The 24,734-nt window shown below is 42.0% G+C and overlaps 1 protein-coding gene and 1 long non-coding RNA gene across 2 annotated transcripts in view; one reads left to right on the top strand and one right to left on the bottom strand.

Moving 5' to 3' along the window:
* Positions 1 to 24,734, bottom strand: part of PCCA (propionyl-CoA carboxylase subunit alpha) — a 658,713-nt gene that overhangs the window by 143,549 nt on the left and 490,430 nt on the right. Inside the window, exon 20 of the mRNA XM_077297080.1 lies at positions 9 to 107. Coding sequence (XP_077153195.1) covers positions 9 to 107 — 99 coding nt within the window. The remainder of the gene's footprint in view (positions 1 to 8; positions 108 to 24,734) is intronic.
* LOC143816560 (uncharacterized) overlaps positions 1 to 24,734 on the top strand; it is a 54,810-nt gene that overhangs the window by 22,252 nt on the left and 7,824 nt on the right. The gene's annotated exons all lie outside the window — the stretch shown is intronic.

Raw genomic sequence — 24,734 nt, 5'->3', positions numbered from 1 at the left:
GCACTTACCTGAACGGTCTCCTGAGTGTCGCCTATGCTGACAGACATCAACGGTGAAGAGAGATTCCACTCGCTGGACACATTCACTTTAGTCCCATCAACTTCCACCTGTTTGGACATCATAACAGACTATTAATATAAAGACAGCTTCTCGCAAGTTCATTACTGCACACAAAGCAAAAGGCATTTTAAACAGATGGCTTCCAAACAACCTGTCATGTTCACCAATCCTTCTATACGACGGGGTCCAACTATGTAAGCATCCAGTCATCTCTGGGGAGAGGTGAAGGACCTGTGAACAGCTGCCTCTGGATAATGCTGCATCAAGTGATTTTCAGCAAACAAGAAACCGCCAACCACACTGTAGACATTTGTAGACATGCTACATTTAATACAATTAGACAGGTAATTTCAATACGTTGAGGTGACACTTTGCTAGCTATAAAACAGGCCTTGCATATAATATACTCTCTGAGGCACAGAGCTGAGGAGCATTTAAGTGAGTTGTACATGGCTGTTTTAATTAATAAGAAACGCTAATGAGCAGGAGAATTTTATGCTACACCTGGTTTAGTCATTCTTTTGGAAAATCATCATCATACTGCAGATTAATATCTGACAGCAGGGCTTCATTTAGAATCAAAGGTTGAATGGTTAATTCTGTGTGGATAGTTTAAAAATGTCGCATTTTATGAATTGCTTACATATGGCTCTCTGAGGTATTTTTGGTTGCTTAATACAAAAGAGAACCCATTAGTAAACTTTTCGAGACAAATACCAAATCGATTCAGCATTTTCACTTCGTATGCGCTGCCTTAATCCAGAAAAAGAGCAAAACATTTTTTTTTTATTTGTGAATCTGTATATATGATAAAATCATAAAAGATCTCTGGGCTGATCTGTTAAGTCTGGCGTTATAGGGGTTGGCCCCTCAAAACAAAGTTCACTTTAATTAATATATCTTGGAATAATAAGTTCCACAATTGGATGTGTTAAAACAAAATGTTCTTTGTTCTGAGATAATCTTATGTACCCCTGCTATATACTGTGTAATGGCTGTGTCTGACCCTACAGGGACATGGTCGGCGCATATCTTAACCCCTTCCCGACCTTTGACGCAGCGTATGCGTCATGAAAACCTGTGCCAATCCGACCTGTGACGCAGCATATGCGTCATGGCCGGATCGCGTCCCTGCAGGCCGGGTGAAAGGGTTAACTCCAATTTCACCCGACATGCAGGGACAGGGGGAGTGGTACTACAGCCCAGGGGGGGTGGCTTCACCCCCCCCCCCCGTGGCTACGATCGCTCTGATTGGCTGTTTCACTTTCAACAGCCAATCAGAGCAATCTGTAATAATTCACCTATGAAAATTGGTGAAATATTACAATCCAGCCATGGCCGATGCTGCAATAGCATCTGCCATGGCTGGAGACCCCGATCTGGCTCCCCCACCGACTGGCGGCGGCGATCTGCAGCCGCCGTCAGTGTTCCCTACCCCTCCGATCTGTCCTAAGCGCCTAACTCTCCCCTCTGCCCCTCCCTTCCGCCCCCCCCCCCCCCCCCGCTGTCCGATCGCACCCCCCCATGCTTACCTAGTCCCGGTGTCCCTCCCGGTGTCCTCCGTCTTCTCGCATGGGCCCCGCCATCTTGGAAAATGGCGGGCGCATGCGCAGTGCGCCCGCCGAATCTGCCGGCCGGCAGATTCGTTCCCTGTACATTTTGATCGCTGTGATAAGTTCTATCACAGCGATCAAAATAAAAAAAATAGTAAATAACCCCCCCCCTTTATCACCCCCATAGGTAGGGCCAATAATAAAATACAGAAAATATATTTATTTTTGTTTTCCATTAGGGTTAGGGGTAGGGTTAGGGGTAGGGTTAGGGGTAGGGATAGGGTTGCACTTGATAGGGTTGCACTTGATAGGGTTGCACTTAGGGATAAAGTTGCACTCAGGGTTGCACTTAGGGCTAGGGTTGCACTTAGGGCTAGGGTTGGAATTAGGGTTAGAATTAGGCTATGTGCACACGGTGCGGATTTGGCTGCGGATCCGCAGCGGATTGGTCGCTGCGGATTCGTAGCAGTTTTCCATCACGTTTACAATACCACGTAAACCTATGGAAAACCAAATCCGCTGTGCCCATGGTGCGGAAAATACAGCGCGGAAACGCTGCGCTGTATTTTCCGCAGCATGTCAATTCTTTGTGCGGATTCCGCAGCCTTTTACACCTGCTCCATAATAGGAATCCGCAGGTGAAATCCACACAAAAAACACTGGGAATCTGCGGTAAATCCGTAGGTAAAGCGCAGTGCGTTTTACCTGCTGATTTTTCAAAAACGGTGCCGAAAAATCCGCACATAAATCCGCAACGTGGGCACATAGCCTTAGGGTTAGGGTTGGAATTAGAGTTAGAGTTAAGACTAGGGTTAGGGGTGTGTTGCGGTTAGGGTTGTGGTTAGGGTTGGGATTAGGGTTAGGGGTGTGTTGGGGTTAGTGTTTGAGTTAGAATTGAGGGATTTCCACTGTTTAGGCACATCAGGGGGTCTCCAAACGCGACATGGCGCCACCATTGATTCCAGCCAATCTTGCATTGAAAAAGTCAAATGGTGCTATCTCCCTTCCGAGCCCAGACGTCTGCCCAAACAGTAATTTACCCCCACATATGGGGTACCAGCGTACTTAGGAGAAACTGGAAAACGACTTTTGGGGTCCAATATCTCCTGTAACTCTTGGGAAAATAAAAAACTATGGGCTAAAAAATTATTTTTGAGGAAAGATAAATGATTTTTTATTTTCACGGCTCTGCGTTACAAACTTCTGTGAAGCACTTTGGGGTTCAAAGTGCTCACCACACATCTAGATAAGTTTATTTGGGGGTCTAGTTTCCAAAATGGGGTCACTTGTGGGGGGTTTCCACTGTTTAGGCACATCAGGGGCTCTGCAAACGCAACGTAATGCCCGCAGAGCATTCCATCAAAGTCTGCATTTCAAAACGTCACTACTTCCCTTCCGAACCCCGACGTGTGCCCAAACAGTGGCTTACCCCCACATATGGGTTATCAGCGTACTCAGGAGAAACTGGACAACAACTTTTGGGGTCAAATGTCTCCTGTTACCCTTTGGAAAATTAAAAAATTCTGGGCTAAAAAATTGTTTTTGAGGAAAGAATAATTATTTTTTATTTTCACGGCTCTGCGTTATAAACTTCTGTGAAGCACCCGGGGGTATAAAGCGCTCACTATGCATCTAGATAAGTTCCTTGGGGTGTCTAGTTTCCAAAATGGGGTCCCTTGTGGGGGAGCTCCAATGTTTAGGCACACAGGGGCTCTCCAAACGCGACATGGTGTCCGCTAACGATTGGAGCTAATTTTCCATTCAAAAAGTCAAATGGCGCGCCTTCCCTTCCGAGCCTTGCCGTGCGCCCAAACAGTGGTTTACCCCCACATATGAGGTATCAGCGTACTCAGGAGAAATTGCCCAAGAAATTTTAGGATCCATTTTATCCTGTTGCCTATGTGAAAATGAAAAAATTGAGGCTAAAATAATTTTTGTGTGAAAAAAAGTACTTTTTCATTTTTACGGATCAATTTGTGAAGCACCTGGGGGTTTAAAGTGCTCACTATGCTTCTAGATAAGTTCCTTGGGGGGTCTAGTTTCCAAAATGGGGTTACTTGTGGGGGAGCTCCAATGTTTAGGCACACGGGGGCTCTCCAAACGCGACATGGTGTCCGCTAACGATTGGAGCCAATTTTTCATTCAAAAAGTCAAATGGCGCCCCTTCCCTTCCGAGCCCTGCCGTGCGCCCAATCAGTAGTTAACCCCCACATATGAGGTATCAGCGTACTCAGGACAAATTGGACAACCACTTTCGTGGTCCAGTTTCTCCTTTTACCCTTGGGAAAATAACAAAATTGTTGCTAAAAATCATTTTTGTGACTAAAAAGTTAAATGTCATTTTTTCCTTCCGTGTTGCTTCTGCTGCTGTGAAGCACCTGAAGGGTTAATAAACTTCTTGAATGTAGTTTTGAGTACCTTGAGGGGTGCAGTTTTTAAAATGGTGTCACTTTTGGGTATTTCAGCAATATAGAACCCTGAAACTGACTTCAAATGTGAGGTGGTCCCTAAAAAAAATGGTTTTGTAAATTTTGTTGTAAAAATGAGAAATCACTGGTCAAATTTTAACCCTTATAATATCCTAGCAAAAAAAAAATTTTGTTTCCAAAATTGTGCTGATGTAAAGTAGACATGTGGGAAATGTTATTTATTAACTATTTTTTGTCACATAACTCTCTGGTTTACAGAATAAAAATTCAAAATGTGAAAATTGCGAAATTTTCAAAATTTTCACCAAATTTCCGTTTTGTTTTTTTCCACAAATAAACGAAGAAATTATCGACCTAAATTTACCACTAACATGAAGCCCAAAATGTCACGAAAAAACAATCTCAGAATCGCTAGGATCCGTTGAAGCGTTGCTGAGTTATTACCTCATAAAGGGACACTGGTCAGAATTGCAAAAAATGGCCAAGTCATTAAGGTCAAAATAGGCTGGGTCATGAAGGGGTTAAGTCCTGGCCATGGGAGGAGGAGGTTATACCAATGACATAGCAGGGTCTTGAAGCTGCTGCTTTCTGTGAGGTAAAACATTACTCTGCTTGTTTTATCATATGAGCGAGTGTTTCTTCTCCAGCCCTTTGAGCTCATCATAAATCAAGTGACATACGAGTTCAGCGGCAGCCAGAGCTCGTACCTGATTGACTTTATTTATGATTAGCTCAGGGGACCGAAGACATGGCAGAAACACTAACTCTTGCAATAAAACATGCAGGGTAATGTTTTACCCCACAGGAAGCAACAGCTGTGAGCCCCTGCTACAGGTGCTTCTCACAAAATATTATCAAAAAGTTATTTTCAGTTCTTCAATACAAAAAGTGAAACTCATTATATAGAGTCATTACAGAGTGATCTATTTCAAGTGTTTATTTCTGCCAATGTTGATGATTATGGCTAACAGCCAATGAAACCCGAAAAGTCATTATCTCAGTAAATTAGAATACTTTATAACACCAGCATGAAAAAGGATTTTAAAATCCAAAATGTTGGCCTGCTGAAATATATGTTCAGTAAATGCACTCAATACTTGGTCAAGGCTCCTATTGCATCAATTACTGCATCAGTGCAGTGTGGCACAGCAAAGGTGTTATGGAAGCCCAGGTTGCTTTGATACCAGCCTTCAGCTCGTCTGCATTGTTGGGCCTAGCGTCTCTCATCTTCCTCTTGACAATACCCCATAGATTCTCTATGGGGTTAAGGTCAGGCGAGCTTGCTGGCCAATGAAGCAGAGTGACACTGTTGTTTTTAAAACAGGTATGGGTACTTTTGGCAGTGTGGACAGGTGCCTTGTCCTGCTAGAGAATGATATTTCCATCTTCAAAAAGCTTGTCGGCAGAGGAAAGCATGAAGTGCTCTAAAATTTCCTGGTTGACGGCTGAGCTGACTTTGGTCGTGATAAAACACAGTGGACCTACACCAGCAGCTGACATGACTCCCTCAACCTTTACGGATTGTGGAAACTTCACACTAGACCTCAAGCAGCTTGGATTGTGGCCTCTGCACTCTTCTTCCAAACTCTGGGACCTGGATTTCCATATGAAATGAATATTTTACTTTCATCTGAAAACAACACCTTGGACCACTGAGCAACAGTCCTGTTTTTTTTTCTCTTTTTTGGTCATGAGTGGCTTGACACAAGGAATGCGACACTTGTAGCCCATGGACATGTCTGTGTGGGGTGGCTCTTGAAGCACTGACTCCAGCAGCAGTCCACTCCTTGTGAATCTCCCACAAATTTTTGAATGGCCTTTTCTTAACAATCCTTTCAAGGCTGCGGTTAGGTTATCCCGGTTGCTTTTGCACCTTTTTCTAACACATTTTTTCCTTCCACTCAACTTTCCATTAATATGCTTGGATACAGCACTCTGTGAACAGCTAACTTCTTTAGCCATGACCTTTTGTGGCTTACCCTCCTTGTGGAGTGTGTAAATGACTAACTTCTGGACATATGTCAAGTCAGTCTTCCCCATGATTGTGGAGCCTACTGAAACAGACTAAGGGACCTTTTTAAACACTTAGGAAACCTTTGTACTTCGTTCATTGGACAACCACTTTAAGATGTGCACATCACTTAATTAATTTGGTGCATCTTCTCAGTGGCGTGCACCTTTTTACACCTTGCCAGAAGTATTACTCCAGTCAAGGGCTAGAATAACATTTCTAGAGTCAGGAAAGTCACCTCGTTTGTTGAATTTGATAAGGAGGCACAACCATGCACATCCCACTTCTTCCCATATTTTCAGAGCTGCTTCATACTGATATAAAACAGCCAAAAGTTACAAAATCTTTTCACAACTCTGTGTTGCACAAAACTTCAAAGTGTTGTACACAAGTTTTCTGGCAAAAACACTGATGAATTATGAACAATTAATAAATGTGGGTACATTTCAACAACGGTCAATAATTGTTTCAATGGAAAAAAACATTTGTTTAAGTCCACAATTTGAAAACCTACTCCCAGACTGAATATTTCGTACAGATTAAGTTTACTATGCAGTACTATGAGACCTAAAAAGCTAAAGCTAAGGCAGATACAGTACAATTTAACAATAAACTGCAGAAAACTATTGGGGTAGAAGATTTATACGTCTAATTTTATTTATACACACAAAAAAACAACCATTGTTCTAGTGTGCTGAACCCAATTTTTAATCTTTGTCCATATTTCCCCTGAGTGTGGCAGCTCTTTCTTGTCTACAAAAAAAAACAACAACAAATTTTTCATACACAATATGCAGCAAAAATCAGATAGCACTTGGATGATGTATCATTGGCATCAGATTGCTATCCATTATTATCCATGGATCACAAAAAAAACCACAAACATGTGGACAGATCTATAGACTATAATAGGCAAGTGTTCTATCTGTGAAAAAAACAAGGATAGAGTTCAAGAGAAGAACTGATGTCCGAATGAGGCCTTAGACTTCCATACTGTAGCAAAGACTCAGCTATGAAAAATACAAGGTTTCCGTTTACTGATGGCAATAAATACAGAGAAGGACTATTATACAATGATTTTGCTTTGTTATGTAAAACCAGTAAGCTTGATATAACCTATATGTATGCTGAACCCTATTCACTTGGTAGTGAGTAGCCTTTTGGCATGTGCTGAGCTGTTACACTTTTACTTTCTATGACTTTGCAGTGGCATTCGTCTGAAAGCTCTGATGTATACACCTAAGGGTATGAGCAGTCGTTATCATACACAGAGGTTTCTAGTAGAACATATTTGCAATTAGTATAGCAAACAAATCAAATCACCATCCTCAATTAGTTTAGCTTTACATTAAAGTAATAAGATAAAATACGTAGCCTAATATAAAATAAATAGCACACATATGAGTAAACAGGAAGATGAAGTGGAAATTCTTTACGATTTGTTTGGAACACTGGGTTTTCCACCGAACAAAAACTCCAGAAGAGAACAAAGAGCACAGCCTGAAATAGTTCATACTGGAAACAAATTACCTACTTCCTTTGCCACAGAGAGAAAAAAAAAAAAAATACATTTTCCGATCATATTATTTGAGCCCTCACAAATCTCTTTCCATTACAATTACTAAACCCAGCATGTCAGGCAAAATATTTGACAAGTGTATATTAATTTGTGAGGAGGCTTTCTGTACGCATTTGGGGATGGTGAAACATAAATAAATTTTGCAATTAATTAATGTGATCAATAAAAAAATTTGCTCGGCTGCTTATATTAAGCGTACTAAAGTAGGCTGCCATCCGTGCATCAACAGTAATCCTAAATAGTCAAGTAATATCTTGTGGAAATTTATAGCAAATGATCAAGCAGTTAGGAAAAATAATTATAATCATATGCAGCAATGGAGGCGTAGGCTCACTCTTACACTGTAGAGTAGAATGGGGATTCCACGTTTGCACAGCAATTCATCCTCTACTAAGCATCATTTCTATTAACTTTTAGAATCTTTTAATAGGCTTCATTCAGATTCTTTTTCTTATAAGCAAAAAAACACTCCAAGTTTTGTCAGTGTTTTCGATCAGAGTTTCATTAGTGATTTTCATGATTGAATGGCAAAATAAATAAATTATAAAGTTTCTCATATACATTACAATATTAATCGGCACACTGATGGCATCTATGTTCTATCTATGATTTTTACAGAACCATAGATTTATAGGAGTAACTTTGCTCTATCATTATGAGGTTTTTTGCGGCCGCAAGGTTTTAAAAAAAAAAACCACAGACAGGTCAATAGCAACATAGACTTTAATGTGTATGTTAAAATATATAGTAGCACCTCAGGGACCAATATTTGTGTAAGAAATATAAAATATTAATTATATAACAGAAGAGGTAATAGACTGTCACCGGTATTAAATCAAAGAAGTGCTGACCGCTTAATTACAGAGAGTGACACCAACCACCAAAACTATGGAGTAAACCATAAAAGTCCGGACAAGATTATATAATTTAAAATATATATCTTTACTGAATGTTAGCAACAGTTATACTAAAAAAAATAAATAGATTTAGATTGTGTGCACATATCAGGATAATTAATTAAAATATCAATGTAGTCAATATTGTAAATGGTGGACTAAAAATTAAAACCTACAGTATATTAGGCCATAATTGGAGTAAATAGGCTCCTAATAAGGATATTGTAGATCTCCATGAATCAAGTCGGGGTGTGCGCATTATTAGGACCAGGTGGCACATTAAGGTATGGATCTCCATTATTATTTTTTGCACTCTGCACTACGCACTTTGAATATTGCACGGAGGTTTTGTTACTTTGTTAATTTATGACACTGCTGCACCTTGTTTTCATAAAGGATATATATATATATATAATTTCCTCTCCACTGTATTCATTTTTAATGGTACAATGAAAGTTTTTTTTATCTAATTACTTATTTCACTTCATGGAGATCTACAATATCCTTATTAGGAGACTATTTACTCTAATTATGGCCTAATATACTGTAGGTTTTAATTTTTAGTCCACCATTTACAATATTGACTACATTGATATTTTAATTAATTGTCCTGATATGTGCACATAATCTGTTTTATTTTTAGTATAACGGTTGCTAATATTCAATAAAGATATATATTTTAAATTATATAATCTTGTCTGGACTTTTATGGTTTACTCTATAGTTTTGGTGGTTGGTGTCTCTCTCTAATGTTGTGATGCAGTGATCCCTGTTACAGCTAGGGAGCGCTGCATTTTGCTCCTCAGGATATGAATGGAGGCATATCTGTGGTTATAATGGTTGAACTAGCCACCTCCCACCTATGGGAGTGGTTACAAGTATATAATGTGACCATGTGGTCACATGGGAAAAAGACCTGAGTGGTCTGTGTGCCAGGTCCTGGAGGGCCTCTGTGTTGGAAGGTCCTGGGAGTAGGACTAGATCCCTGAAGAGCACATGGGGGAGGCCTTGGACCTGGGGGCCTGTGTGTTGGATGTTCCCAGATGGGGATGGATGTCCTGAATAGCGCACAGAGAGGATGCGTGTGCCGAGTCCATGATGGCACTGCCTTTGGGGAAGCTACAGCCCATCTGAGGATCTGGACTGTCAGGTGGCCTAGTGAGCAAGGCATTGCCCGGGACGGTGATCCCAGTTCGGCAGCTTCCCTGAGAGAGAGAGAGTACTGACAGGAGTTAGCGTGTGGAGCAGGAGCTCCTGGAAGGTAACCCAGCGTATGGGGAACCGTGCAGTCACCCATGGTAACTGAACGGAGTAAGGTCCAGCATGATTACAGACTGCAACCGTAATGTCATATGTTGGTGCCTGATGTGCTCCATGGACATTAATGAACTGTATGGCATGCGGTCATCCACGATAACTGGACACAGAGGTTTGGCGTGTTTAGTGACCGCGTTTCAAAGCCGTATACTATGATGTGAAGATTGATGTAAAGACTGTGTGCTTGTTCATATTTTCTGTGGCTTATGACTCCATAAAAAACCACAGGGACTGTTAAAGTGAAAACCCGTGCCTGACTACGTTAATCCGCTGCCAAATGAGTGTCCCCCAATACACTCAGTAAGTGCAATCTTACAATGTGCATGTGTACTATCCGTTACAAACGTGATTCACGGACTTCAAAATGAGGTCTAAAGATGAGGAATTGAAAAAAAAAAACTTTGTTTTCTAGAAAAATGTTTATTTTAATAAACTTTACTTTTCTTTCACACTTGGGATCTTGAATCGGTTTATTGCTTGGTTGATGTATAATGAGCAAGGTAATCAGCAAGAATCTGCCTCCATCTAATACGCTTACACCAATGGCAGACCTTGGGCTATTGTCATGCAAACAGCTGACAAAGTAAGCCTAATTTACAAACATTTAATGATTAACTGTTAATTTATGAGGAAAAAATGAAACTAACAGTACAATTAGAGAAAATGTCTTTTTCCTCATGGACTGAACATTTGTTAAAAATCCATCTTCAGTTACGACAGATTATCACTGATGGATGAGAGTCCACTTGCTTCTCATAAAACTCTATGGTGAGTGGACGAGGAGGGAGCAGCTAGGGGCAGACACTATTTTTCTTAAAATTCTCAAATTCAAACATTTTAGCCCTACTGACTACAGCAACCAAGTGGATAAATGACCAGAGAGTTCACCTACAGTAATCTGACCCTTACATCAAGAGCTGGGCTATTAATTATGATCTATTCATGTAGTATTACGTCTCATTGTGGTGAGGACAAATGAGGCGTAATAGTTACTTCAAATGTGGTAAGAGGCCGAGGAGGACATAGGAATGCCTTAAATGATCATGACATGCCATCGACACAGATGACTTTTCCAGTCACTCAACGGCCTCAATGGTCTTGTGTCATATATGCGGAGATCAGTAATTGGCTACAGCAGTCACTAGTCATGAATAGTAGAGCGGTGGATCAGTGAAAGATATAAAGGGTACTGGCTCTTTCGCCATCACAAATTTGATTAGTTTACCTTCAGTTCCCTTATCTAGATCATTTATGAAAATGTTGAACAACACTGGGGGAAGAATAGAGCCTTGTGGTACATCTAATAGATGGTCTGGCCCCCTCACCTTTCAGGAGAATTGGGATTTATTTTTTACCCTTGTTAAGTGAAAAAAGTGTCTGACAGCAATTGTGTTTAAATCAATAATCTGTCCTGTTCACATGATAGACGCACTATTCTCAACATCTCAAGACTAAAACCGATTTTTTTTTTCCTGGAGGTCCCTTCCAACTTTAACATTCTATGATTCCATGTTCATGTCACATCCTGAAGATATATCAATGTTTAAAATGAGAAGGCCCCTTTAAATTAGCACTGATGAGTCACCTAAGGGGGAAGGTGATGGAGGGTGGGGGGTCAATCCACACACAAAATTCCCACTTTGCAATTTTGGTGCAATTCTTTTTTTTTTTCTCTTTCAAAGTCACAACAAGAGTGAAGCTAAAGGAAGGATAAATAGTATATATATATATTTTTTTTTTTATTTCTCTTTGAACGGACAAAAAAAATCAAATATCTAACATAATATCTAAATAAATAAAATACTATAAATAAGTGTTAAGTGGCAAAAAAGTAAATAAGATATCTGCCATGCCGAGAAGCTCAACATTTGTTTTCTTTCTTGGATAACGTTTACTGCAAATAAGCCAACATTACATACAAAGTACAAACATGATGCATTTCTCATTTTAAAATATCTAACTGTGAACAGACTAACCCACACTTGAAATTGTGTGGTTAATTTCTTCATAGCATAGTGTAAAAATTTAATAGGCGCTTCACCAACCGCTGTGAGTTATAAATTATTACTAGAAATTATAACCTGAGCTAAAACACGTAGGCAAAAGAGGGGAAAAAATCCATAGCACATGCTTTGTCAGCGTACAAAATAATATTCAATAATTAACTGTCTTTTGAATGGCACACTGCTAAAGAGGTCTGTAGCAGCAGGAGGCAGTTTGAACCAATCATTAGGTGCTATATATGGTATATCCGGAGTACTTAATATTAAGCGGAGAGGAATCTTGCCATGTGCACTGCATAATGATTAATATTGCTAAACAGTCAAGTTAATATCAAGAAATAATACGAACATACAGTACAGACCAAAAGTTTGGACACATCTCATTTAAAGATTTTTCTGTATTTTCATGACTATGAAAATTGTACATTCACACTGAAGGCATCAAAACTATGAATTAACACATGTGTAATACTTAAAAAAGAGTGAAACAACTGAAATTATGTCTTATATACTAGGTTCTTCAAAGTAGCCACCTTTTGCTTTGATGACTGCTTTGCACACTCTTGGCATTCTCTTGATGAGTTCAAGAGGTAGTCACCGGGAATGGTTTTCACTTCACAGGGGTGCCCTGTCAGGTGTAATAAGTGGGATTTCTTGCCTTATAAATGGGGTTGGGACCATCAGTTGTGTTGTGCAGAAGTCTGGTGGATACACAGCTGATTCAGTTCTACTAAATAGACTGTTAGAATTTGTATTGTATTATGGCAAGAAAAATCGTAGTTACTTACCAAAAACGGTATTTCTCTGATCCCATGACGGCAGCATGGAGAGAGAGGGATCTGCCCTCAGGGACAGGAAACCTACAGGTGAAAAAGGTGGTACCTCTCTCCCACATCAGTTGGTTTACAGAGCCTTAACAGAAAATCAGCTGTAATTTAAATGGTTAAACTAACAAAAAATATTTTAATCTTAATTTTAAGCTTATAAGAGGCACCCCGCGTGACTAAATATTAGTAACTAATCCTAGTGTGCACACCCACATGTGAAGGGAGGGAATGCACGGGTGCCGTCATGGGATCAGAGAAATACCGTTGTCGCTAAGTAACTACGATTTTCTCTTTCCCCATGACGGCACCACGGAGAGATTTTCATAGAATGTACATTAGGGAGGACCACTGCCTCTAGAACCCTTCTGCCAAAGGTGAGGTCTGAAGTAAAGGTTAGGTCTAGCCGGTAAAGATTAAAGAACGTAGAAGGTGACGACCAAGTTGCTGCTCTACATATATGTTCAATTGAGGCTCCGGCTCTCTGCCCACGAGGTCGCCACTGATCTGGTCGAATGAGTTCTAATTCCCTTTGGAATGACTTCATTACAGGAGGAATACGAAAGGAGGATGACGTCTCTTATCCATCTCACTAGAGTGGCTTTTGATACTTTATGTCCTTTCTTTGGACCCTGAAAGCACACAAACAGAGCCCTATCCTTCCTACACTCCCTCGTGGCTGACAAATATTGGGTTAAGCACCTTTTAACATGTAGTGTATGTAGGAGTTCTTCCTTTCTATTCCTGAGGTTGGGACAGAAAGAGGGTAAAGAGATTTCCTGTGATCTATGGAAACGTGACGCCACTTTAGGAAGGTAGGATGGGTCGGTCCTAGGAACCACTCTGTCATCTAGTATCTGGGTTAAAGGCGGATAAGCTGACAAAGCCTGTATATCACTAATCCTGCGAGCTGATGTTAGTGCTACGAGCAGAGAGGTTTTGAGGGACACGATTTTTAGAGTGGCTTGTGACAACGGCTCGAACGGTGGTTTAGTCAATGCAGAGTACCAAGTTTAGATCCCAGGGAGGTATAGTGCGGTGGAAAATGGGTCTAGATCTACCTGAGGCTTTAATAAACCTCACTACCCAGTGATTCCCCGCTAAGTCGTAGTTGTAAAGGGCTCCTAAAGCTGCTACTTGAACTTTAAGTGTGCTTGTTGCGAACTCCTTTTCCAACCCCTTCTGAAGGAACTCTAGCACTTCCTTGATTGGAATCTCCCTGGATAAACTGGCACGCGACACTGACAAAAATCTCCTCCAAACCTTCCTGTATGTCCTAGTAGTGACAGGTTTCCTACTTGAAAGCAGAGTAGAAACTAGGCTTGCCGAGAATCCCTTCTTAATCAGAAGCTGCCTTTCAAATTCCAGGCCGTCATATGTAAGTTTTTTACTTGTGGATGATTCACTGGCCCCTGAGACAGAAGGTTCGGGATGTCTGGAAGAACCCAAGGGTCTGTTATTGACATTATACGTAGTCACGGAAACCATGCTCTTTTCAGCCAAAAGGGTGCTATCACAATTACCCTTGCACTGTCCTCCCGAATCTTCCTCAACACTAAGGAAATTAATGCTATTGGGGGAAAAACATAGGCCAGATGAAAGTCCCAGGGAATTGAAAAGGCGTCTAGGGTCACCGGGCTCCCCTATGGGTCGAGTGAACAGAAAGCGCGAGTTTTCCGATTGTGACTGTTCGCGAATAAGTCTATCTCCGGGAACTCCCAAAGCTGAACTATGTGGTTGAAAACTCTCTGGTTCAATTCCCACTCCCCTTGCCTCAACTACGGCTTGATTCTCCGTGCCCCTGATATGAACGGCCGACAAAGAGGATAGGTTGGACTCCGCTGATAACAGGATGGATCTCGTTACCCCCATCAATGACCGAGACCTTGGTGATTCAAACATGCTACCACCACCTTGTTGTCTGAGAGCACTCTCACATGATGGGATTTGAGAGAGTCTAGAAAATGGTTGATAGCAAATTCTACTGCCAGGAGTTCTTTCATATTTGAGGTGACAAGTTTTTTCTCTTCCGACCAAGGCCCCTGAGCAATCCGATTGTCTAAATGAGCCCCCCAGCCCCAGGGACTTGCGTCCATGGTCAGAGTTATAGATGATGGCCATACCCAAGGGACGCCCCTCGCTTGGTTGCCCGGATCCACCCACCAAGCTAGGGAACGTATTGTTTTTGAGATTTTTAAACGTTTTTCTAAATTTCCTTTTAAGCGAGGCTCTCCATCTAGTATCTCCCATTGTAGGTCCCTGGTATGACTTTGGGCCCATTGGACTGCTGGGATACAGGCCGTCATTGACCCTAGTATGGACATCGCTTTGCGCAAGGTGATGACCGGGGATCCCCTCAGCTGTGCTATTAACGGTGTCATATTTGAAATTTTCCCTTCCGGGAGACAGCATTCTTGTCTGATTGAGTCTATCGTGATCCCTAAGTACTGCTGTACTTGGGATGGGGTAGTCCTGACTTTGCTAGGTTCAACATCCAACCTAGACTTGTCAGGGATGTCATCACTTTGTCCAACTGTTGACTGCAATGGAGAGAGGACTTGCCAATTATCAGAAGGTCATCCAGATATGGCACTATTATTATATCTTGCTCTCTTATGTGAGCCATGACCTCCGCCATCAGTTTTGAAAAAACTCTCGGGGCAATGGCAAGACCAAAGGGGAGGGCTTTGAACTGATAATGTTTTAACTCCCCCTGCATCATTACCGCCACTCTGGTGATGTAAATGGATTGGTACATGGTAATATGCATCCTTTAAATCGATGACAGTCACGAAGCAAGACGGATAAAGGGTTCTCACACAAGTTTTTATTGTTTCCATTTTGAAACTTTCCGTCACCAAGAATTTGTTTAGTTTTTTAAGTTTATAATTGTCCTGTAAGTTCCATCCGGTTTTGTGCGGAGAAACAGAGGGGAGTAAAACCCCATGCCTTTCTCCTCTTGTGGGACTTCCTGCAGGACGTTCTTCGTCAAAAGAGTCTGTACTTCTTTCTGAAGGGCTAGTTGTTCGGCCTCTATTTTCCTTTATGTTATGACAAACTCATGGGACGGGACAGTGCGGACCCTGCTTTTATTATATTTAGTACCCATCCACTTCCCAAAATCTTTTCCCAGGCTGGAAGAAAGTGGGTTAACCTCCCTCCCACCTGGGGCACACCCTCATTGGGGTTGTTTTTTGCTTTCAGGTTTGTTGAACATAAAGCCTTTCCCTTTATATCTTTTGTCTTCCCAACCCTCTTTTTGGTTTCCAGGGGGCTTCCTGAGCAAAAATCTTCTGCCCCGAAAGGGCCGTCTATAGGACTGGTTGAGAAACCCTGGGAAGGCCTTTTTCTTATCCCCTGCTTTTTCAAGAATGTCGTCTAGGGTTGGCCCAAATAAGAATTCCCCTTCACAGGGAATGGAGCATAGCTTGGATTTTGTTTGTAAGTCTCCCAGCCAACTCTTGAGCCATAAAGCCCTACTCGCTGCATTTGAAAAAGAAGCAGATCTTGCCGCAAGCCTAACCAAGTCTATAGAGGCATCCGCTAGGAACGCAGCTGCTCCTTTCATTATTGAGATTGAGTCAAAAAGTGATTCTCTGGGAGATTTATGTTTTAACTGTGACTCTAGGTGGTCTAGCCACACCATTAATGCTCTGACAGTGCATGTAGCAGCTACAGATGGTTTCAATTCTCCTCCTGCCGGCTCCCAAGAACCCTTTAAGAATACCTCAGCCTTTTTGCCCATAGGGTCCTTCAGGGTCCCCATGTCTTCAAAAGGTAAGGAAATTTTTTAAGATGCTTTTGCAATAGCAACGTCTAATTTTGGCGCTTTTCCCCAGAAAGAACAGACAGGATCATCGAAGGGGTATTTTCTCTTTGGGGTTAAGAGAACTTTTTTTATCTGGGGTTTTCCATTCCTTTTTTTATTAGAGATTGTATTTTCTCATTTAATGGAAACGCTCTCCGTTTTTTTTTTGCTCTAGGCCACCAAACATTAAATCTTGTGCTGTTTTTTTGGCCCGAGGCTCTAACAGCCCCATTGTTGCCCTAACTGCTTTTTCTAAGGCATCTGTTTCTTCAATAGGGAAGCAATTGCGACCCCCTTCCGAGGATGCGGGTGAAGAGAGTGAACTATTTGAACTGGAATGGTCACTATCTCTTCCTCACTGGAACCTAATTCCAGGGATCTATATATAGAGAAACCAGCAATTTAAATCAAATGTAAAAAATACAAAACTCAAAATCAATCATATAAAGAAGGAGGAATCAAGAGTTTTTTTTGTATAAAAATATATATAACCTTTATTACATATAGTATTAACAATTATTCATCATTATTATAATATTAAAGACAATATGTCAGTATGAAAAAAGAGATTGATCCAATATAGGTGATAGCGCAAGCGCAACCACCAGCAGAGACTTGACAATTTATAAAGGGTTCAGAATAAATACTAACTACCAAATCGGTGTCCACTCACACCTATAGGACAATGCAGGACAATGGGGAGAGCGATCACCGGCAGAGCCGACATCCTTGTGACATGGGTAATTAACCATTTTATTGCTTTATCCTTTTATAATGGGTTCTTTTCTATATATGTTAAAAGTGCCGCTTAATCATCAGCGCTGCCACATGGCTTGTGTGATGAAAGACTGTTGTATGTAGATTTGTGACACACCTATACTCACAAAGAACTGCATTGTCCTATAGGTGTGAGTGGACACCGATTTGGTAGTTAGTATTTATTCTGAACCCTTTATAAATTGTCAAGTCTCTGCTGGTGGTTGCGCTTGCGCTATCACCTATATTGGATCAATCTCTTTTTTCATACTGACATATTGTCTTTAATATTATAATAATGATGAATAATTGTTAATACTATATGTAATAAAGGTTATATATATTTTTATACAAAAAAAACTCTTGATTCCTCCTTCTTTATATTCCAGGGATCTATGTCTGGATTTTTGTTTCCTTTTTGAGCTTTTAACCCCTTTGAGCGCGTCTTCTACCTGAGTTTTTAGGAGTTCCTTTAAGTCAGATGCAAATCTTGGGGACTCTTCACATATACATGTAGTACAGAACTTTTTCACCCATGTAGTGGGCAGCTCCACGGAACAGATTGCACAGACTCTGTGCCTAACTTTTGCGGTACACTTCTTTCCCTAAGAAGACACAATAAACCCCATTTTAGAAGGTGAACTTTCACTGAGATCACTTACGCTCCTGCTGTAAGGGGAATACCGGTTGTGGTGTAGTTGTCTCAACTACTTGTACCGCTGCTGGCATTTCGGATCCACCGGAGCATCTGCTGCGCTGGGATCCTGAACTGTGACGCTGTGAGGAGGCATCTCATTGCTGCTGCGGTCGATGGCGCTGCTGTTGGTGGTGCTTCTTTGGAGGGGACTGCAGGCCCATAATGCAGCGCGCCACCCCGGAAACACCTACCCGCGCCTGCGCGCTCTGAATTACCCAGAGATGCTTTGCGCCCAGGCATGCACGCGCCTCACTTTCCCGGCGTCCGGCTCTCAGGAGGGAGTGTCGGGAGCGCTAAGCAGCTGCTGAAGCCCCGTACGTGGCGCTTCCATGTGGGTAGCCGCCGGCACCGTCTCCTCCTGGCCCCAGGTTGTCCGGCGGCATAGCGCCAGGAGACCGCCGTCCCATATTACTGGCCATAAGAGTCTTTTAGGGGAGAGGAAGACTGAATCATGCTTCACTGCCTCTCCCCCCCGCCTACGCATGGAGCCCGCCGACCCCGGATCTTGGCCTTCGGAGGGGAGGATAAAACCACCAGGTCCGAGACAGGGCCCCCCGTTGCCTATATCGGCCAGATAGACCCCCGACATCCCACGGCGATTCTCCAGGTATGGTGCAGGTTCCCCGTCAGGGACAGGAAACAGAATTGATGTGGGGAGAGAGGTACCGCCTTTTTCACCTGTAGGTTTCCTGTCCCTGAGGGCGGATGCCTCTCTCTCCGTGGTGCCATCATGGGGGATAAAGAAAAAGCAGCTAAGTAATGAAAAAGCAGCTAAGTAACGAAAAATGAGTGGCCATCATTACTTCTAGAAATGAAGGTCAGTCAGTTCGAAAAATTGGGAAAACTTTGAAAGTGTCCCCAAGTGCAGTGGCAAAAAAACATCAAGCGCTACAAAGAAACTGGCTCACATGAAGACCGCCCCAGGAAAGAAGGACCAAGAGTTACCTCTGCTTCTGAGGATAAATTTATCCGAGTCACCAGCCTCAGAAATGGCAGGTTAACAGCAGCTCAGATTAGAGACCAGGTCAATGCCACACAGAGTTCTAACAGCAGACACATCTCTACAACAACTGTTAAGAGGAGATTTTGTGCAGCAGGCCTTCATGGTAAAATAGCTGCTAGGAAACCACTGCTAAGGACAGGCAACAAGCAGAAGAGACTTGTTTGGGCTAAAGAACACAAGGAATGGACATTAGACCAGTGGAAATCTGTGCTTTGGTCTGATGAGTACAAATTTGAGATCTCTGGTTCCAACCACTGTGTCTTTGTGAGATGCAGAAAAGGTGAATAGATGGACTCTACATGCCTGGTTCCCACCGTGAAGCATGGAGGAGGAGGTGTGATGGTGTTGGGGGTGCTTTGCTGGTGACACTGTTGGGGATTTATTTATTGAAAATTGAAAGCATACTGAACCAGCATGGCTACCACAGCATCTTGCAGCGGCATGCTATTCCATCCGGTTTGCGTTTAGTTGGACCATCATTTATTTTTCAACAGGACAATGACCCCAAACACACCTCCAGGCTGTGTAAGGGCTATTTGACCAAGAAGGAGAGTGATGGGGTGCTATGCCAGGTAACCTGGCCTCCAGAGTCACCAGACCTGAACCCAATTGAGATGGTTTATGGTGAGCTGGTCCGCAGAGTGAAGGCAAAAGGGCCAACAAGTGCTAAGCATCTCTGGGAACTCCTTCAAGATTGTTGGAAGACCATTCCTGGTGACTACCTCTTTATAGCTCATCAAGAGAATGCCAAGAGTGTGCAAAGCAGTCATCAAAGCAAAAGGTGGCTACTTTGAAGAACCTAGAATATAAGACATATTTTCAGTTGTTTCACACTTTTTTGTTAAGTATATAATTCCACATGTGTTAATTCATAGTTTTTATGCCTTCAGTGTGAATGTACAATTTTTATAGTCATGAAAATACAGAAAAATCTTTAAATAAGAAGGTGGGTCCAAACTTTTGGTCTGTACAGTATGTGAATGGAATAATAAAATGCAGTCAGGATCTATCAAGTGTACATACATTTTATGGGATTTCAAAACAATTAATTACATTTTTGGTAAGTAGCCAATGATAGGATTCTTTTTTGGAAGCTGATGCTCATCCTATTAGCAAAAGACTCAAATTATTTCATCCAAATAAAAAAATATATATTTTATTTTATTTACAAAGGGCATCTATAGGCAATAAATAGAACAATTATATTGTCAGTTATTTTTTTTTATCTCTCAGGCTTTGTTAAACAATTTTAAAGTCTATTAACACGCGCAAAAGTGATAGAAGTAGAAGTGATATCACTGGTGGGAATTATTATGACCTTCTAAACTTTGATTTCACACAGGATACATTACAGGATCACCAGTTTACAGGTCACATTTTTCACTATTCATTGCGACAGTGGAAAATATTATCTCATTTCTCTTTCATGTCTATGAATCAGATTATTCCAGGTTCCATTTGACCAGTTCAGCCAGGGGAAAAACGTTATAGGGAAACCAAACCAGACAATAAAGTGCTTCTGTAGGTGGAGGTACACGATTGCTAACTGTTCTATCACCAAGCATGTGAACTCATAAAATATCTGATTGATAAAGGACGGAAATCTCTCAGGCTACTGTACAGGCATCTGAACAAGACATGAGCATGCATTAACAATGCAGAAATTGTGTTCCCATTATGTTCTAGCCTTGAAACAATTGTACAAAGGTGACTAAAATGGCTGGTGCAAAGCATACAGTCTCAATAACCATCTCATAGAGGTGTACAAGTTAATCCTTACTGACCTTACAAACACAATTTGGAGGGCAGCTAACCATAGTCTATCTGTAGTAATATCTACAGGGCAACATATAGACAATGTTGTCTTGCAGCACTGAGGTCTTGAGTTCAAATCTGAACAAGGGCAACATTTGAGGTCATTGTTGTGGTTGGCCGATTAGCTGCAGAGGTCACATGTCCATGCAGAAAGTACATAAACCAGGAAGGAACCAGGGAAGCATCAGCAGAGAAGCAGCAGTTGATTAGTAAAGTGAGCATTGCTTATGTTATTACTTTACAACATTTGAAGACATTTTTTAAATGTTTTACTGGTCGGACAGTCTTTTATATTCTCTAAGTTTCTGAACTCTGTGGCTGAGGAGTTTATCAACCAAGCTATACAGTTGCAATCAAAACTATTTCACACACTGCAAATTAGTTTTATTTACAACATTTCAAAACTTTCTTCACTATGCATTAAACAAAATTATAATATACAAAAGCTCAACCCAACTAATAAGTGGTTTCTCCAAAATCAATATGAAATGACACTTTTAATGATTACAGCAGTCTTCAAACTAGTCAATCCCTGCATAACTAGTGTCCATAGTAGAGCAACTGTTGGCTGTTATACCCCAGCTACAATCATGATAAATAGCCAGAAATCCACTTCTGGCAGCCTTTCTCAGAAGTCTTAGCCCATTCATCATGATCAATGGACTTCAATGTACAAATATTCTTGGGTTTGCATACTGCACCCATCTTCTTACAATTCCTACCAACGGTGGTTCAAGTCAGGCGCGGGTGACAACCACTCCAGAATCTTCCAAGCCCAGATGTTCCTTGAGATAAACTTGCAAGTACACTTTGCAAATTCAAAGTAAGGCTGCCGTCACACTTAGGGTATGTTTCCACGGTCAGGAAACGCTGCTTGTTTGATGCTGCGCAGAGCTGCAGCGTCAAACAAGCAGCGTCCAGATGTTCCAGCATAGTGGAGGGGATTTTATGAAATCCCGTCTCCACTATGCGTGGAAACCCGCACGCGGCGGCCCTGCGACTCCGGACATGCTGCGCGTCTTTTCAGATCGCAGCATGTCCGTACACCTTGCGGGGACGCAGCGTCCCCGCAAGGCATATCGCAGGGCGCTATGGGAGAGAGCGATCATCCTGGATGTGAAGAGTTAACACATCCGGCATGATCGCGTCCCAGAAAGGGGGCGGGGCTTAGCGCCGAGCGGCTTCGCCGCTGCGGCGATACCGCCGGCCATCCTGACAGTGGAAACATACCCTAACAGTATTTGGTCAGTATTTTACATCAGTATTTGCAAGCCAAAACCAGGAGTGGAACAAATAGAGGAAAAGTATAATAGAAACATATGCACCACTTCTGCATTTATCACCCTCTCCTGGTTTTGGCTTACAAATACTGATGTAAAATACTGACCAAATACTGCTAGTGTTACGGCAGCCTTAGAGGAACACTGGCTATGCAATCTGGACACGATCAAAAAAGATAGCAACCACTGACTGCCACCAAATTCCTGAGGAGTAAGGTGAGTAAAAACCCTCATGTGACTGCAACATTTGATGGCAACAGACAAAACTCTAAAAGGTCTCCATGCCTGAACCCCAAGACATACAAATCTACTGACCCAAAAACACAAAAGTCAGTGCAAATATGTTCAAAACCATATCAATACCGTAAGTCATAGAAGTTTTATTATGCGTTTCTGTGGAATGATGAAACAAAATCTGTAACTTTTTGGATCAGCGGTATGTCTCGACGAGGAAGAATGAATTGCACACTAAAATGAAAACAGTCAATACAGAGAAGAACTTCTGTGGCTCAGTCATGATCTGGGGCTGCTTTGCATCATTTGGCACTTGAAATCTGGAGCATGGGAGGGCAAAATGGATTTAATCAATTGTCAAGAAATCCATAAGGAAATGTCATGTCTCCTGTGAGGAGCTGAAGTTCAGGCGTTATTGGACCTACGAACAGGACACTAATCCAAAGCATGTACTTCAAAGTCCAACAAGGTTTTTCTTTTTAGAATAAGGCCTGGAAGACTCTGGAGTGACTGTGATAGTCACTAGTGATGAGTGAATATACTCGTTACTCGAGATTTCTCGAGCACGCTCGGGGGTCCTCCGAGTATTTTTTAGTGCTCGGAGATTTAGTTTTTCTTGCTGCAGCTGAATGATTTACATCTGTTAGTCAGCATAAGTACATGTGGGGATTCCCTAGCAACAAGGCAACACCCACATGTACTTATGCTGGCTAAGAGATGTAAATCATTCAGCTGCGGCAAGAAAAACTAAATCTCTGAGCACTAAAAAATACTCGGAGGTCACCCGAGCGTGCTCGAGAAATCTCGAGTAACGAGTATATTCGCTCATCACTAATAGTCACCTGACTTGAACTAATAGAAAATCTTTGATGGGATTTGAAGAATGTGGCTGCAGCATCCAAAGCAAAGAATATTAATGGACTGGTGGCCATTGCCCATTGAGAATGGGCTAAGATTCATCAAAAATGCTGCTTGAAGATACAGTCCAGCTATGCGTCAATTTTGTAGCATGTTCATGAAAGTCAAATGATGCTCTATTACATACTAATGAGTTGACAGTTGTCATGAAGGGGTTGAGTAACAATGAGACTGTAGCAGTCATTAAAGGAGTTGCCCACTACTTGGACAACCCCTTCTCATTCCCCACGCTTGGCACCGATATAATATAAAAGCGTATACTCACCTCCCGTGCTGGCGCCATTCTTGTGGTTACTCGTGATTTTGGGACTCTCGTGTAGCATGTTCGAACTAGGTTGTTGTTTTTTTTTTTATACTGCTACATTATCCCCACCAATTGCCCCAATTTTGTTGGACAGCTGTGGTGTAAATAATTCCCTAAACAATGTGTGACTTTATATTAGGTTATAAACATAAGAATGAATGACCTCGGGGAGATCAAAACATCCAACACCGCGGAGACACCATCACGTGTTTCTCAACGCAGTGATCCAGAACACTGCCCCCATCCCTTATGGGAAATATGCAAATGCATGTAGACACTGCTCCTAATAGCCAGTTTCCTACTCCACACTGATGAGGGGCAAATACCCCGAAACAGCTGTCTGTGGATGGATACCATGTTTTGGCATAGGTGGTTTTCCTTTAATGGATGCTGCCCTTCCCGTGGTTGTTCCTTCCCGGTGAAAGACCTGGCTATTCATTGCTTGCGTTGAGAAACACGTGATGGTGTCTCCGCGGCTTTTCTACATGCATTTGCATATTTCCCATAAGGGATGGGGGCAGTGTTCTGGATCACTGCGTTGAGAAACACGTGATGGTGTCTCCGCGGTGTTGGATGTTTTGATCTCCCCGAGGTCATTCATCCTTATGTTTATAGCCTTTTCACTAGGCACTGCTCCTAATAGCCAGTTTCCTACTCCACACTGATGAGGGGCAAATACCCCGAAACAGCTGTCTGTGGATGGATACCATGTTTTGGCATAGGTGGTTTTCCTTTAATGGATGCTGCCCATCCCGTGGTTGTTCCTTCCCGGTAAAAGACCTGGCTATTCATTGCTTGCGTTGAGAAACATGTGATGGTGTCTCCGCGGCTTTTCTACATGCATTTGCATATTTCCCATAAGGGATGGGGGCAGTGTTCTGGATCACTGCGTTGAGAAACACGTGATGGTGTCTCCGCGGTGTTGGATGTTTTGATCTCCCCGAGGTCATTCATCCTTATGTTTATAGCCTTTTCACTAGGCACTGCTCCTAATAGCCAGTTTCCTACTCCACACTGATGAGGGGCAAATACCCCGAAACAGCTGTCTGTGGATGGATACCATGTTTTGGCATAGGTGGTTTTCCTTTATTGGATGCTGCCCTTCCCGTGGTTGTTCCTTCCCGGTGAAAGACCTGGCTATTCATTGCTTGCGTTGAGAAACACGTGATGGTGTCTCCGCGGCTTTTCTACATGCATTCGCATATTTCCCATAAGGGATGGGGGAAGTGTTCTGGATCACTGCGTTG

The sequence above is a fragment of the Ranitomeya variabilis genome, chromosome 3 (assembly GCF_051348905.1).
Source record: "Ranitomeya variabilis isolate aRanVar5 chromosome 3, aRanVar5.hap1, whole genome shotgun sequence".
Taxonomy (NCBI): domain Eukaryota; kingdom Metazoa; phylum Chordata; class Amphibia; order Anura; family Dendrobatidae; genus Ranitomeya; species Ranitomeya variabilis.
Note: the sequence above shows the minus strand (reverse complement) of the source record. Positions and strands in the feature narration are given on the sequence as shown.